Source organism: Pistacia vera, unplaced genomic scaffold, assembly GCF_008641045.1.
Source record: "Pistacia vera cultivar Batoury unplaced genomic scaffold, PisVer_v2 Contig189, whole genome shotgun sequence".
Classification (NCBI taxonomy): Eukaryota; Viridiplantae; Streptophyta; class Magnoliopsida; order Sapindales; family Anacardiaceae; genus Pistacia; species Pistacia vera.
Genome location: NW_022195989.1, coordinates 971,704 through 987,985, shown reverse-complemented (window position 1 = coordinate 987,985; position 16,282 = coordinate 971,704). Strand labels below are relative to the sequence as shown.

Here is a 16,282-nt window from a genome sequence, read left to right as displayed (position 1 = left end):
GAAGTTCTTCTTCTTCTGCTACGACGGCTACTGCCGCTTTCAGAAACCAAGTAGGTCCCTCTTCGCTAGATTCATTAATTGTGCGCTCGCTTTTTCTAACGACCTGTATTCTTTTGCAGTTAACAAGACGACCAGCCTGGACCTGCTCTGCGACCCGGACAGGATCGTGTCTTTTGGGGTTCTCCCTGAAGAAAGCTGGGACGTGAGTAAGCTCGTGACGACCGCAAACTTGCAGAAGTATGGTTTTTTCAGCGACCAAGCATCTTTAGAGTCCCCAGAATGTAAGTTGCACACTGATTCCTTTCTGGTCGTGGAATAATTTTTACTTAGTTACTGACGCACCTGCATGCAGTGACCATGCCTCCGAAAGAGTCCGAGCAGCCCCGGCGAGCACCACTCAACTTCTCTTAATCGAGGAAAGAAAGGGCGGCTGAAGCTGCTCGCCCCACAGTGGTACAACCGGTGCGAACTGTCGCGTCTTCCCAGTCCCGTCCTGAGTAAGAAACGACCAGGACAGAACAGGTCACTCAGCCACCACTTGCTCGCCCGAGGCGGAAGGCTCCAGCCCAGCGGTCGAAGAAGAGGAAGTAGATTCAGGTCGATGAGTCAGAGACCGAATCTAAAGAAGAACCACTAAGGTCGTGGCCGGACGTCAAAAGGAGGTCGGACAAGGAACCTGCGGACGAGACGGTTGCTGCCAACAAGGCAAAGGACAGACCAGTGCTGGATTCGTTGGGGAACCTGCCCGAATACCTACAGCCGATAGTCTACTCTCTGCTTGAGTCTTGGCTATTGGAGTCATATGATGAGTTCGTCGATACGGGCGATGACCTGATGACCACATCGTTCCAGCATCTAAGCAAGGTAAACGAACTGTTCTTAAAGTTTGTCCGCCATTTTCATTCTAACTTACTTCTTGTTCGCAAGCTTTGCTTGCCATGAGGATGCCCATGGAGAAAGCTCGACTGGGGGCCGTGAAGGGGGCAAATGATCTGAAAGAGGAGATCGCGAAGCTCAAACAGAGCCTGGAGACCGTCGAAGTGGAAAGAACGCAATCGTTTGAGGCGGCGAACAGATACTTGAACCAAAAGGAGGCCGCTATGCGGACAGTTGACTTCCAAAAGATGGAGCTTGAACGACGTGCAAAGGAAGTAAAAGAGCTTCAAAGGACAACCACTAGGCTCTCCAAGGAGATCGGAGAGAAGGACCAGGAGCTCCAGATGACCTTAATATGAGCTCAGCGAGCAGAACAAGAAAGGGAGGCCTCCGAAAAGGAAAGGCTAGCTCTCGAAGCCGAACTCTAGGAGAGTCGGGGAAAAATTGCTTCCCTGACTGAAGAAATGCAAATCCAGTCAGACGAGATCGAGGATAAGGCCACCGACATTTTTGGTATCGATAGTGGTTTGGGACATATTTCAGGTGAGCATCGACAAGTCTCCACTAATGTTATTGGACAATTTGTTAAAAGTCAGTTCGTTGAAGGGAAATGTCTATCTTCTAAAGACATTCAGAGACTTGTGCGCACAGAGTTGGGATGTGTTGTTAGTTACTGGAAATGCTGGAAAGGGAGACAACGTGCATAAGATTTTGTGAGGGGCACGCCAGAGCACGGGTACGCAGTATTAGAAGCGTACCGTTATATGCTTGAGTTGACAAACCAAGGTAGCAAGACGTCTTTAAAGTGTGACAAGAATATGATGTTTAAATATTTTTTTGTTGCTTACGGTTCTGCTATAAGGGGTTTTGTAAACATGAAAAAGGTGTTGGCTATTGATGGTTGCTTTTTAACGGGAAAGGATAGAGGTACATTATTGGTGGGCACTACCCAAGACAGCGAGAATCACACATATCCTGTTGCATGGTGTGTGGTTGACTCTGAGAATGACAAGTCGTAGACTTGGTTTTTTCAGCAATTACGTACGACAGTGCTTGACGGTGATGAGTTATGCATAATATCCAACAGGCACAACTCTATAAAGAAGGGGATTGCCACTATTTACCTTCAAGCACATCACAGATTCTATATGAGGCACTTTGGTGAGAACATAAAACAAAAGTTTAAGTGTGTTGGCCTCCTTCAGACATACTACATGGTAGCAAAAGCTTATCAAGTTGATGAGTTTGAGGAGCACTTCCAGCGAATCCGAATCAAGAATGATAGAGTTGCTAAGTATCTTGAGCATGATGTTAGTTTCGAGTGATAGAGTAGGGCTTACTTTCCTGAAAGAAGGTTTGATGTCATGACCATGAACATAGCCAAGTCCATAAATTCGATGTTGTTAATAGAAAGAGAGTTTCCAATAGTTTCACTTTTTGATGCAATCCAGAGGACATTGTCACAGTGGTTCCATGAGCGTCATACAGAGTCAGATAATTTTACTATAACCCTTATTCTGTTGGCTGAAAAATTATAGCGAGAATGTATGGAACTGTCAAATGTATTGTTTGCCTATCCTCTTAATGCTCAAGAGTTCACTGTGCGTGGCTATGGTCCGCATGCCCTCGTTAACCTTGTTAGAAAAACTTACAGCTGTAAAGTGCTTGACATTCAACGGTTACCTTGTCCTCATGCACTATCAGCACTGAAACACCAACGGAAGCCGGATTTTGGTTCAAGAATTTACATGGGACTTTGCTCCCCTCTCTACATGGCAAATCACTACATGCTAGCTTATTCAAAAACGATATATCCAGTGCCTCTAGAAGAGCAGTGGGTAGTGCCGCCAGAGTTGGCTGACATTATCATCCATCCGCCATTCAAGAAGACAACAAGGGGGAGAAAAAGAGTTAAGCGTATTCCATCAGCCTCTGAGGTTCCCCGGAAGACAAATAAGTGTTCAATTTGCAAGCAACCTAGCCACAAGAGAAGCAGTTGCCAGAAGTAATCACATATAGATCCAGAAAATTAGGTTCGAAGAAGGATGAAATTCAGGGAGTTGCCAAGGCCAACCGTTGATGAGTTATTATTTTCAATTATTGATGTTTTAAATTTTATTGTAACCTTTAATAAATCATTCTTTATGTTTAGCATTCTTGTTACATGGCCTAAATATTTGTTGTTGATTTTAGTGTGGAATTAGGTTGTCAAATTGAGAAGAAAGTATGGAATTAATACGTGTTGGTAATTTTAGTTTGTCAAAATTCAGGAGAAAAGCTGGAAAAGTATATATTGCCCATGATCGCTTAAGCAATACACTTGAATTAGGTTGTCAAATTGAGAAGAAAGTATGGAATTAATACGTGTTGGTAATTTTAGTTTGTCAAAATTCAGGAGAAAAGCTGGAAAAGTATATATTGCCCATGATCGCATAAGCGACTAAGTATATCGCTTAAGCGACAAAGGGTTTTTCAAACAAGATTGCTTAAGCAATATCATGGATCGCTTAAGCGATCGTGCATCTGGGCAGATATTGATTCTACCTATCACATGATCGCTTAGATCGCTTAATCGACCAAGTGAAAAAGACAAGAATCGCTTAAGCGATATCACAGATCGCTTAAGCGATCACGCACTGGATAGATTTGATTCTGCCAATCACATGATCGCTTAAGCCTAAAAAAAGAAACCAATCGCTTAAGCGACCCTGTGTAAACGAAGTTGCTTTGACTATTAAACTGATTTTTTGTGCAAATGGTTTTGCACAGTTACAATTCCGGACATAAAATTTTTAGTTGTTGACAATAAAGTATTCTTTATTGAACGAATCGTATGGACCTGTAACTGTACAAAACTATCTGCACAAACAATCTGTTGATTAGTCTTTCAAACTTCGTTTACTCCTTAAAATAATAACTCTTTTAAAATCAAATCAAGAAGAATCTCAAAAGAGTTTAGGCTCCGTTTGGTACACGATTGGGAATGCTATTATTAGTATTCCCAATAAAGTTAAACAGTAAAATGTCATTATTCTCCAAATATTATTCTACATTTTTTAATTCTTTTTAAACACTCCTAAATTTATTAATTTAACTAAACACCTCCAAGTATTTCTTCAGAAATTACAAAAATACCCCACCAACCCACATTTACCAGATTCCGGCTACCACTGCCGGAATCTGGTATAATAGCGCACTACCGACTAAATCTAGTCGATAGTGCGTCGGAAAAGGCCAGATCTATGGCCAAAGATTTGGTCATCAGCGGCCAGATCTTGACGACTAGATCTTTGGCCGTAGCCAGTCGTCAACGACGGCCGTATCTTTGGCCGTCATTGATGACCAAATGCGGCTAGATCTGGCTTTTTTCAGCCATATCCACCGTGGATCTGGCCGGAAAAGGCCAAATCGGTGTACAACCGGCAAGATCCAGCTAGTCATGTGTCGATACGACGACTCCCGCCACCCTCTAGCGATGGTGGCCGGCTGTCTGTATTTAATGGTGGATTGGGGTGTTTTTGTTAACTTTTAAAATTTATTATAGGGGTGTTTAGTAAATAACCAAATATAGGGGGTATTTTTGTTAATTTTCAAATCCTACATTGTAATACCCACCCAATTTAACTTTTTTCAAAAGATTATTCTAAAAACTATCCAATAATGAACTAAACAGAGCCTTAATATTTATTAATGCTCTAAACATTTCACCATCTTCTTGTTTATCCATATCACAACTTTGAAGCCATTTTATTGCTCGAACTCTTAACATATAGGGTTTACGATTCGTTCAGTGGACCATGACCGTTATTATATTTATATTAAACATATAATTCTTTTATGTTAGTATGAAACATAAAAGGTGTAGAATTTTTACGTCTATGCTAAACATATAGGGTTTGCAATTCGTTGAGTGGAACATTAGGCGATTTCATATCGCATAAGCAATCATGTCCTAGGCAGAATCGCTTAAGCAAATATTTTGGGAACATTTTAAAATATTCCCAAAATATTTGTTTGTTTAAAATATTTCAGATCGCGTAAGCAATCATGTCCTAAGCGGATAGGGTGTCGATATGGCATTTTCTAGCTAGATCGACCACAGATGTGGCCGAAAAAGGGCAGATCACTGCCAGATCTGGCCGTTGACAGACGGAAAAGTCCACATCTGGCCGAATGTTTAGCATAGACGTAAACATTTTACACCTTCTATGTTTCATACACCCCCACCTACCCACGGTGCCAGATCAGGCCATCGACAGACGAAAAAGTCCACTAACCAAATCGTAAACCCTATATGTTTAGCATAAACGTAAACATTCTACACCTTATATGTTTCATATTGACGTAAAAGAACAAAATGTTTAATATAAATATAATAACGGTCATGGTCCACTGAACGAATCGTAAACCCTATATGTTTAGCATAGCGTTAATTGCTTAATCGATGATCTAAAATACAATAAATAATATCCGAAAACATAGGATCGCTTAAGCGATTCTTTGCTTTTACTCTAGTCGCTTAAGCGATCCGTCTGTATCGTTTAAGTGATTCTTTGCTTTTACTCCTAGTCACTTAAGTGATCGGTAATCGCTTAAGCGATCTAGTCCGTTGCAGATGCCCAGATCTATGATCGCTTAAGCGATCCATTTGTATCACTTAAGCGATTTTCGTAAAAGACTCTTGGTCGCTTAAGCGATCTTGTCCGAGGCAGAATGAATATCTGCCCAGATCTATGATCACTTATGTATCGCTTAAGCGATTCTTCTTAAAACTTTGTCGCTTAAGCGATTCTGAATCGTTTAAGCAATATTTTCCCAGACAAAATGAACATCTATCTAGATGGGTAATTGCTTAAACGATCGTATGTATCGCTTAAGCGATGCTTCGTAACAAACTCTTGATCGCTTAAGCGATTTGAGATCGCTTAAGCGGTCATTTCTAGAAAAGTCTTGGTCGTGTACGTAATTGTTTGGTACCATGCCTGTCTTTAGGTTAATTAATTTCGAAATGACTATGATTGGGAAACATTTGTACATCACTCATTTCCCTCCCAAATCCGAAAAGGATTTGTATCGCAAAATTAAGTAATTTATATCAATGTAATTCATCACAAATCAAAATATAAGAGACATCAATGTAATTGAAAGTTTAAACTTAAAATCATCCATAATAGTGCCAGAACACAGTAATTCCTAAGACATTTAACTGTAGTTGTGATTGCAATAAAATGTCCTCCACCCAGACAATTGCAAAGGAGAACCCAATTCCAAGTATCATTTTTCGTCTCATTTCCCTTCCATACATTCTCATTTCCCTCTTGTGACCTGCCAACCAGCTTTTGAGAAATTTTCGAATTTTGTTTGCCAGGAACCTATCTCAGATCATTGTTTGGTACCATGCCTTCCCAACAGCCTTTATTGCAGATGCCTCCTCCTGCCAACCAGCCTTTGAGAAGTTTTCGAATTCTGTTTGCCAGCAACCTATCTGAGATCATTGTTTGGTACCATGCCTTCCCAGCAACATTTATTGCAGATGCCTCCTCTTGCCAAACAGTCTTTGATAAGTTTCCTCTCATTGTTTGCCAAGAACCTACAAAATTATCCGGCACACACCTGCAGACACGTAAGCTTTTGTAAATTAAAAAAAAACATGTAAAAAAGTTACAGAGTGGATAGGTGAGAAGTTCACTCAGTCTGTCTCTTTTAGTAAAGCTCCATATAAGCATGACACCTGTAGCATCAACACCACAACCCAAGTATCAACATCAACATCACATAAACTACAAAATTCAAAGTCCAACTTTCATACCTTTTGATTGGGTTCTGGTCACTCAAAATGGATCCATCTGCCATGGAAGCAGTCGACAGCCCAACGCTCCAGACAGTCTCTCATTGTTTTGTCATTCAAGCAATCCCTCAGGGTGTTGGTCATGTCGAACTGAATAAATTTCAGGGCATATGCCCCACATTCAGCGCTACAATAGGAAAAAAACATTACCATTAGAATAAACTTATAGAACAATTGTATTATGTAAGTTAGTTTTATACAAAATTTACCTTGACTTATTTATTAGGATGGTAGAGTGCTTAAGTGGCCACTTTCCGGTTATTACTTGATCACCCAAGTGCCCAAACATCCCGCTGTCATGCAACAGCCGCGAGAACAACATGGACAGTGGCTCTAACTCGACCTCCAACTGCTTGTCTCGACAAATAGTTGGATTGCAGTCAAGGATCTTCAGCAACCTCTCCTCTAGATGCGCGACGACTGCTATCCAATGCATCTTTTTTACGAGGATGATGCAGTAGACTCCTTTAACAAAGGCCCAACCATGGCCATATTTAGGCCTTTCCCCCCGTACATACTGCATAATCCTGTCATCAAACTGCAAATCATCAGGGATTCAATCCAACTGTTTTGGGGCCAATCTTTTTCGCTCATTTTGCTGCACCTCTAGTAATGACATTTTTAATTAAAGTGAGATATGTCGAAACAAGCATTTGGCCAAACGCCACATCGGTGATGGCCAGTTTGCGCTTCAACCGCCTTTAATTCTCCACCAACTTCCTCCTCCACTGTACTTACTTTCTCTCCCAGCTTATCCACTTTCTCCTCCACCCTTTTCATGCGCTCTTCCATCTGGTCAAACCTATCATAAACGGATGTTGTAAAACTCTGAAACAAGCCGTTTATGAGGTCAACCACCTCATTCTCCCGACGCCGATGTCTCGACAAAGCGGTCCTTGTTGTACCGATTTGCTGAGGCATACAAACCTTTTCCTCCCTCTTCTCCTCCTCCTCCTCCTCGGGCCTCCCGTCGATTGGAGCTTCATCATCCTCAGCATCAACCACGTTGTCAATCAGTGGCCCTGCAATTACTGTCACATGCATGACCCCTTGTAAGTCCTACATTAGGCGGTCTATCCGTTCATCCCTTTCATCTCTAGTGCACTGAAGATGTGACATAGTCCTCTTCCGCTTCATCCCCAATAGCGGTGAGAAAGGGACGGACGACTCCCTACAATAAGAAACAAAATCAATCAGATTGAAGTGACATTTTAAAGCAACTACATATTCAAAAGCTTAATCCTTTAATCTTACCCAACCGCTTCAATCTCAATGTCTATTTGGTTGTACTCCCAATGGGTACACTTCTCGACATGCCACCGCAACATCCTAGGAATTTGCTATTGCACATCCGAACTCTTCCCCCTCCCCCCTGCCTAAGCGAAGACAGGGACGACCTCATACATCTAAGCCTCATTGTACAAAAACAGTCCATATCATAATTCAAACACATATATTACAAAAAATATAACAAAAAGCTATTAATATTTACCTGCATTGCCCATGGGAAGCCAAACAAATTATACGTGCTTGATTTATCCTTCCTAACGCATTGGGACTGCTTTAATGCCATGTCTGGTTTTTTCAGGCTCTTGATGGTTCACTCAAATGATATCCGTCCCCACGGATAAGAATTAAAGAACTCCAAGTCGCTTGCAAACAACAACCAATCATTCTCAATAGCTTTTGTTGAGTCAACAGCCAATAAAATCGAATGTAAAAACAATACCAAGCACATTTTTTTCTTCTCTCCATCATTAAACCGAACTGTTTCTAGCCTCTCCTCTAAACCGTGTCCTGTAATAGACTTTGCCCTCTACAAAACCTTGTTACGAAACCTTATGACTCCCGGACTCTTCCTTATTACGTCTGCCTTTGGCTTATCTGGCAATTTCCCACATCCTAAGCTCGTCAACAAGGCATATTCCATCATCCCAAAACATAGTGGCTTTCCGCCCACCATGAACTACATTTCTTTATTTTTATTGCATTTTACTGAGTGCAGCTACATGTAATGCACTCCTTGCCCCCAAAACGCCTTTTTTCCAATTTGTTCCGATTCTTAAAAACCGACCAAAACAAGTGTCTTCAAAATCTATAGCACCACGCCTCATTCCAGCTAAAATCTCTTTTATTCTTTCAAAAACATCCAAACTCGACCTGACCGTCACCCTTGCAGGGAAGTAGGGTACATTATCGCTTACAAGCTCCAAGTTGTAGTCTATATGGTTTACGGTCCGCATAATCTGCACAATAAATATAAACAACATGTCAGTAACAAAAATAAACCAAAACAACTAATAAACAAAATATCAGCAACAAAAAATTACCTTTGTGGTCGCTTAAGCGATTTCGGATTGCTTAAGAGATCTTGACTCTGCCTCGTGCAAGATCTCCTGAGCGATCTGCAATCGCTTAAGCGACCAAGAGTAAAGTATCGCTTAAGCAATCTTATATCTAGATTCTGCATTAGATAGGATCGCTTAGGCGATCTGAAATTGCTTAAGCAACCAAGAGTAAACTGAATCAATCGCTTCAGCGACCATGAGTAATACTCCCAAAACAAATGATTAATTGCTTAAGAGATTAATCACTTAAGCGATACAAATGATCACTTAAGTGACAGTACAGAGCAATACTCCTAAAGCAAATACGTACCCTTTCTTCACCGACCTCCTCGTCGCCTGCATTCTCGCCGACCTCCTCCTCGTTCCTGAATCCTCGGAAGACTCCTCATAGCCTGAATTCTCGCCAGACTCCTCTTCCTCTCCTGAATTTTGGCCTAACTCCTCCTCTTCAGAAACGTTTTGTGATTCTTCTCTCTGTTGTTGTGCTGCTGTCAACTCCTCTACCTGTGGACCACCTTCACTGATTGGATGATCCACCGCAACAGCCATTGAACTGCTTGCTCCACCAAAATCTAGGATTCAAAGTGGCCTTGTGTTTTCCTCCTTATTGTCAATGTCAGCCATGGTTTTGGATTGAATTTGGTGTCAAAATTTGTAGTTTCGATCAGAAATGTGGATTGCATCGCCAGAAATCGCACAGATTCCGTTTAGGGTTCAAGAAATCGATTGGAAATCGCGACTGTATTCCATTTAGTGTTCAAGAAATTGATTTTAGGATTGAATATGGTGTGGAAATTTGCAGGCTCGATCGAAAATCGCACAGTCTCTTTTAGGTTCAAGAAATTGCTTTTAGGGTTCAAGAAATCGATTGTAAATCGCGACTGTATCGCCGAAAATTGTGATTGTATTCCGTTTAGGGCTCAAGAAATTGATTTTAGGATTGAATATGGATGGAAATTTCTAGGTTCGATCGGAAATCGCACAGTCTCCATTCCGTTGGGTTCAAGAAATCGCTTTTTGCCCTAATGAGTTTCGATTAAGCGAGGTGAATAGTTGGGGCTCATTTTAAAATTTGAAATTTTAAAAACTTTCATTATTTATGATTTGTCCAAAATATGTTTTAATTTTTTCATTTTAACCCATTTTACGTTTTTAACTCTTCCTAACTATGCCATGTCAGCTTCTCTAAATTAAAAAAAAAATGAAAAACATTTTGAAGGCCATTTTGTTAAATACAAACTTGGGATGGCCGGGCAGCGAAATTTCCTCTCCATTCAAGTCATTCATCGAAAGGTCTTAAACAAACAAGCTATGTAAGTTACCAATTTCTATAGGAATGCTGCCCTTGATCTTGCAATTACTTGCACGAAAAATTTGCAGAGATGATGATAGATTCCCAATTGAAAGTGGAAGGACGCCATACAATGGATTATAATCTAAGTAAAGAACTTTTAGTTCTCTGCAATTTGTCAAAGAAGGGAGAAAGCTCCATTCCGTAGTGGGTGATTCAGTGGTCAAGTTATTTCCCGCAAGGCCAAGATATTTAAGGAGTCTTAAGTTGCCAAATGTATTTGGAAAAAGACCAGAAAGTGAGTTTCCAGTCAGATCTAGGAAAGTGAGTTTGGAAGCATTGGAGATGGAGTTGGGGATTGTTCCAGTAAGTTTATTGAGCCCTATGGTAAGACGCACGAGGTTCAAAAGCCGTTGGCCAAAGCTTGATGGTAGACAGCCCGAAAGGTTATTCAGGGATAGATCATTTTGTTCCATGGTTGAAAAATTGAAGATTGATGCTGGAATTATACCAGTTAAGCCATTGGAACCTAGGGCCAAGTGTTGTAGACTCTGCAAATTCCCAATCTCATCTGGAATTTCACCTGCCAAAATGCAAATATTGATGCATAAAGCCTTCAGCTTTTGGGATACCTTAAAAGGAGTTTACGAGATTCAGTTGAAAAATAAATATTTAGTTAAAGAAATAGTATTAATACCTAAAATACATAAATTGAAGCCAAGATAGTACCTGTCAGACGATTTTCGTGCAGAAATAAAACTTCTAGATGAGTACAGTTTTTGATATTCTTTGGAATTGTGCCGCTGATCTTATTACGAGCAATACAAAGGTACTGAAGTGCTGGAAGATGATTGCAGATATCCGCTGGGAGACTACCGAATAGGCCACTGTTGGGAAGATAGATTGACTTTAAAGAAGAAATATTGAAGATGCTTGGCGGGAGAACGCCAGCTGTAAAACAATATAAAATTAAATATATATATTTTTTAATTCTATACTTGTAGTCATAATCTATAGTCATTATTCTTTATATATACAATTTTTTTTACCACAATATTCTAAGTTTAGGTTATTTTTTAAATTATATTATTTTACATTTATAATATTAAAAGTTACTAACAATAAATATAGGGTGTGTTTGACTTATTATTTCTACCTATATTCTCAATCATATTCTCCAAATAATGTTTGACACATTATTTCAGAAATATTACTGTATTTTTTATTTACTTTTAGACCCCATAAGGTTATTAATTTCATCAAATACCCCCTGAAAAAAGTTTAAAATTAACAAAAACACCCCCATAACCCATACTTGTCAGATTCTGGCAACCACCATCGATGGTAACCGGAATCTGCCACAACGGTGAATTACTGACTGGAACTGGCCAGTAATTCATTGATCTGGCCGTCGTTGACGGTCAACGACGGCCAAATCCATATCTTTGGTCTTCGCTGACGGCCAAAGATGGCCTTCTTTGGCCTTTTTCGGCCGTCAACGGCCACATATGGCCATAGATCTGGCCTTTTCCGGCCAGATCTGTGGTAGATTTGGCTGGAAAAGGCCATAGCGACGCCATACCGGCCGGTATGTGTGGTTATGCAATTTTTTAGCCAAATTCCAATGGTGGTGGCTGGAATCTGGCACTGCAGGTGCTGGAGGTCTTTGTGTCATTTTATATATTTATATATATTGGGGTATTTATTAAATTAACAAACCTAGGGGATTCTTTTATAAATTTTAAAATTTTACCTCGTAATACTCCCATATTCAATTATCTAATACTATCTCCAAAATCTTATCCAAAATAATAAATCAAACGCATCCATAATAATATTGAAACATTAAATTTTGAGGGAAAGAATACTACCAGTGAAACTATTGAAACCAAGACCTAAAAACTGTAGACTTTCCAACTTGTCAATCTCCCGTGGAATTTCACCTGCTAGAGGACAAACGTTGGTGCTTCTTTTGGCTAACTTTTACAGTTAAGAGACATTAAATTGAAAATTAACATGGTATAACTTTAAGGGTGTTTCTCTAAGTTTATAAGCTGGTTAAACTAGTTTATAAACTTTAAAATTAAGTTGACTTATTTGCTTATAATTTTTTTGAGCTTTTTTTTTTTTTTTTTTTTATAAGCTAGTTTGACAAAGTATATTACTACATTATCTTCGTTTAATTTTAAAATTTCATAGTATCCATTTATTTAATATAGTACCCTTTTTAGTCATTTATAATAAAATGTACTTACAAACCATATTTTACCAAACACGTCAACTACTTATCAGTCACTTATAAGTACTTTAACTAAACACGTAATTACTTAAAATTTCAAATGCTTATAAACTAATTTTCATAACCTCAGACAAACACCTCCTTAAATTTCTACCACAACCCTTTTTCAAGGTACCAAACAGATTGGATTTCCCAGACCTATTGCTTTTATAAGATTATTAATATACAACGCTTGTATGTTTTATTTTTTTAAGTTGTAAATTTTTTTTAAAGTATAACATACTAATTGAAGAGAATATTATAATACTAATATATATGTTATTGGACACTCATGCACACACCAGCTATATGCTTCAAAAATATCAAAGTTGAATCGTGTACCTGCTAGGATGTTGTGATTAAGAAGCAAACCGATAAGCTTACTCAAATTTCCAACAGTTTGTGGTATGTGTCCTGTGAAATTATTATACGACAATGACAATGTATGAAGTTTGCTGCAATCACCTAAACTCACCGGATGCTGGCCAGAAAGTCCATTGTAGGATAAAGAAAGCCGTTCAAGGTTTGGAAGATGATTGCAAATATCATCGGGCAGACTGCCAGAAAAGCTGTTGTAGGTTAAATTAAGAATTTGTAATGAGGAAATGTTGCCTATGCTACTCCAAGGTATGGTAGCGGTGAAACTGTATTATAAAGATACAAGAAGTGGATAGATCATTTTTTTCCATGGTTGAAATATTGAAGATTGATGCTGGAATTATACCAGTTAAGCCATTGGAACCTAGGGCCAAGTCTCGTAGACTCTGCAAATTCGCAATCTCATCTGGAATTTCACCTGCCAAAATGCAAACATTGATGCACAAAGCCTTCAGCTTTTGGAATCCATTAAAAGGAGTTTATGAGATTCAGTTATAAAATAAAAATACATATTTAGTTAAGAAACAGTATTAATACCTAAAATACATAAATTGAAGCCAAGATAGTACCTGTCAGGCGATTTTCATTCAGATATAAAAATTCTAGAGAAGTACAGTTGTTGATATTCTTTGGAATAGTGCCGCTGATCATATTACGAGAAAGTCTAAGGTGCCGAAGTGCTGGAAGATGATTGCAGATATCCGTTGGGAGACTACCGAATAGGCCACTGTTGCCAAGATTAATTAACTCCAAAGAAGAAATATTGAAGATACTTGACGGGAGGAGACCAGCTGTAAATTCAAGATCCAACGTCAAAAATAATCAACCTCACACAAACATTTACATTAAATATATTTAAAAAAATATCAACTCTCACCAGCTGCTAAATGGTTTAGTCAATTCTAACTCAACATTTTACTCATTTTTGTTAAAAGTTTGGTTACCGATTATTTGAGTTGTAACTTATTGAACATATTTATTTTCTCCGTATTAAATATAAAGCTAATTTTTCTTTATATATACAATTTTTTTTTTGAACCACAATATTCTAACTTAAGGTTATTTTTAAATATATGTTTGTTAAAATTTGACATTTCAGATGATGTGTTATCATATATAATATTAACTATAAATAAAGTAATGATTGAAATATTAAATTTTGAGAGAAGAATATTACCAGTTAAACTATTGGAACCGAGAGCTAGAGACTGTAGACCTTGCAAGTTGTAAATCTCCTGTGGAATTTCACCTGCCAGAGGAAAAGGGTTGGTGGTTAAAACTTAGAGCTTTTGGCCAACTTTTACAGTTACAAGACATTAAATATGAAAATTAAATATTGCTTTTATAAGATTATACTAATTGAAGAAAATATTATGATACTAATATATCTGTTAATGGACACATCAGCTATATGCTTTAAAAATACCAAAGTGGAATCGTGTACCTGCTAGGTTGTTGTCATTAAGATACAAAAGGATAAGCTCACTCAAATTTCCAACAGTTTGTAGTATGTGTCCTGTGAATTTATTAAATGACAATGACAATGTATGAAGCTTGCTGCAATCACCTAAACTCGCCGGAAGCTGGCCGGAAAGTCTATTGAGGGATAAAGTAAGCGATTCAAGGTTTGGAAGATGATTGCAAATATCATCAGACAGACTGTCAGACAAGCTATTGTTGGTTAAACTAAGACTTTGTAATGAGGAAATGTTGCCCATGCTACTCCAAGGTATGGTGCCCGAAAGGTGGTTTCTTGCCATGTGGAAAATTTTCAAATTGGTGAGCTTCCCAATCTCTGACGACACATTTTCTTCGATATTATTGCCTTGTAGTCTCAAGACCTCCAGCGTTGTTAAATTGAAGAGAGAATGTGAGATGGTACCGGTGAAACTGTTATTATAAAGATACAAAAAGTGGATTTTAGATAAACTACCAATTCATGTTGAAACGACTCCACTTATTTTATTGTTGCCGATATAAAAGCCTCTCAATCGGCGTAATTCTCCCAGTTCATTGGGCAGATGGCCATGGAAATTATTGTCACCAAGGTCAAGATTCACTAGGAATGAGAGATTACCTAGGTGTGGAGGAATGGTGCCTCCAAGATCCATTGATGAAAGATTCAAGGTTGTGACTCTTCCATGGCGAGCATCACAAGAAATTCCAACCCATCGGCAGACTGGTTTAGAAATGGACCAATTATACGCTAAGACACGGCTAGGATCAGAAGTGATATGTGCTTTGAATTGAAGAAGAGCAGATTGATCGGTTGTTAAGTTTTTGGCAGCCATAGCTAAGCTAGACATGAAACAGAAATTCACAAACAACACTGGAAAGAAATAGATGGACATCATATTCTCCATTGATTTGTGAAATAGGATGTATGAAGTGAGATAGGTAGATATATCGTGGATAAAAGAATTTGTAATGATGAAATAGTAGCATAATTAAGTAATATTTCTAGCAAGACCATAATTGTTGGTGAACTTTCTAACACACAGGACGCACGAGCCGTGCCTTATTAGTTAAGCCAAGTTGGTCTTTTTCAAAGTCTTCTCTCCAATTCATATAATACAACAAGAATCGAGTCTTGTCTCTTCTCTTTCACAAACCTAATTATACTTTTATTAATTCAGCTCAATTACAAACACACACACACACACAAAACAGAATTGTATTGACTCGAATAAAATAAAACTCTGGTTGATAAATGTAAAATCAAGAAAATGTAACTGATTTCAGTTATTGTAGTGTAAATTCGTAACTGATACAAGTAAGGGAGCATTCTCCCTTTTTATACAAAAAGCAGATTACCAACTACTTTACAACTGAACTTCTGATTCTGTTATAGACGAAACGACATCGTATTGCAAAATATCATTTTCCTCCTGCTACTTGAGGTTTTTACACTTTTACCCTTTGGTCAACAATAAAAAGGGAAGATAATGCTAACTTAATTTTAACTAGACTCGGGGATGACCCCTCCACTTTTTATTTACTTCCAAGTTGAAGAATACTAGAACAGGATAAAGACAAAATCGACATCCTTAGTTCAAAACTTCTTAATTTAATTGAATGCTTTATCTTCATGCTTTTGTTTTCGTGTTTGTTTACGTGTCAAAGAATAAAATATAAATATTATTTAATTAATAATTAGTTTTTTGTGACTGTTAAACTTCCATAAATTTGTCCAAGACTCTATCATTCATCTCTTTTGTAAAGTGAGAACAAAATCTCTTTTGGTTTCAGGTTAATCTGGGGAT

At 38.4% G+C, this 16,282-nt stretch overlaps 1 protein-coding gene across 1 annotated transcript; it reads right to left on the bottom strand.

Annotated features, from left to right (window-relative positions):
• Positions 1 to 10,368: 10,368 nt before the first annotated feature.
• Positions 10,369 to 15,310, bottom strand: LOC116127133 (LRR receptor-like serine/threonine-protein kinase RCH1). Its single transcript, XM_031412797.1, has 7 exons — positions 15,097 to 15,310; positions 14,464 to 14,535; positions 14,197 to 14,268; positions 13,589 to 13,810; positions 13,366 to 13,437; positions 12,984 to 13,055; positions 10,369 to 10,946 (listed from the first exon to the last, which is right to left on the bottom strand). Exons 1-7 carry the CDS (start codon positions 15,308 to 15,310, stop codon positions 10,369 to 10,371), a joined length of 1,302 nt encoding a protein of 433 aa, XP_031268657.1.
• Between the last annotated feature and the right edge of the window lie 972 nt (positions 15,311 to 16,282).

What these genes read in the sequence shown, in the direction of transcription:
- LOC116127133 (XM_031412797.1), bottom strand. Translation starts at nt 15,310, where the DNA reads ATGGCTGCCAAAAACTTAACAACCGATCAATCTGCTCTTCTTCAATTC. An exon ending in CACCATTCCTCCACACCTAG is followed by an intron (nt 14,536 to 15,096) that starts GTAATCTCTCAT and finishes ATAAATTCACAG; the next exon opens with GACACATACTACAAACTGTT. An exon ending in AGGTTCCAATGGCTTAACTG is followed by an intron (nt 13,056 to 13,365) that starts GTATAATTCCAG and finishes ATAATTTCACAG; the next exon opens with GACACATACCACAAACTGTT.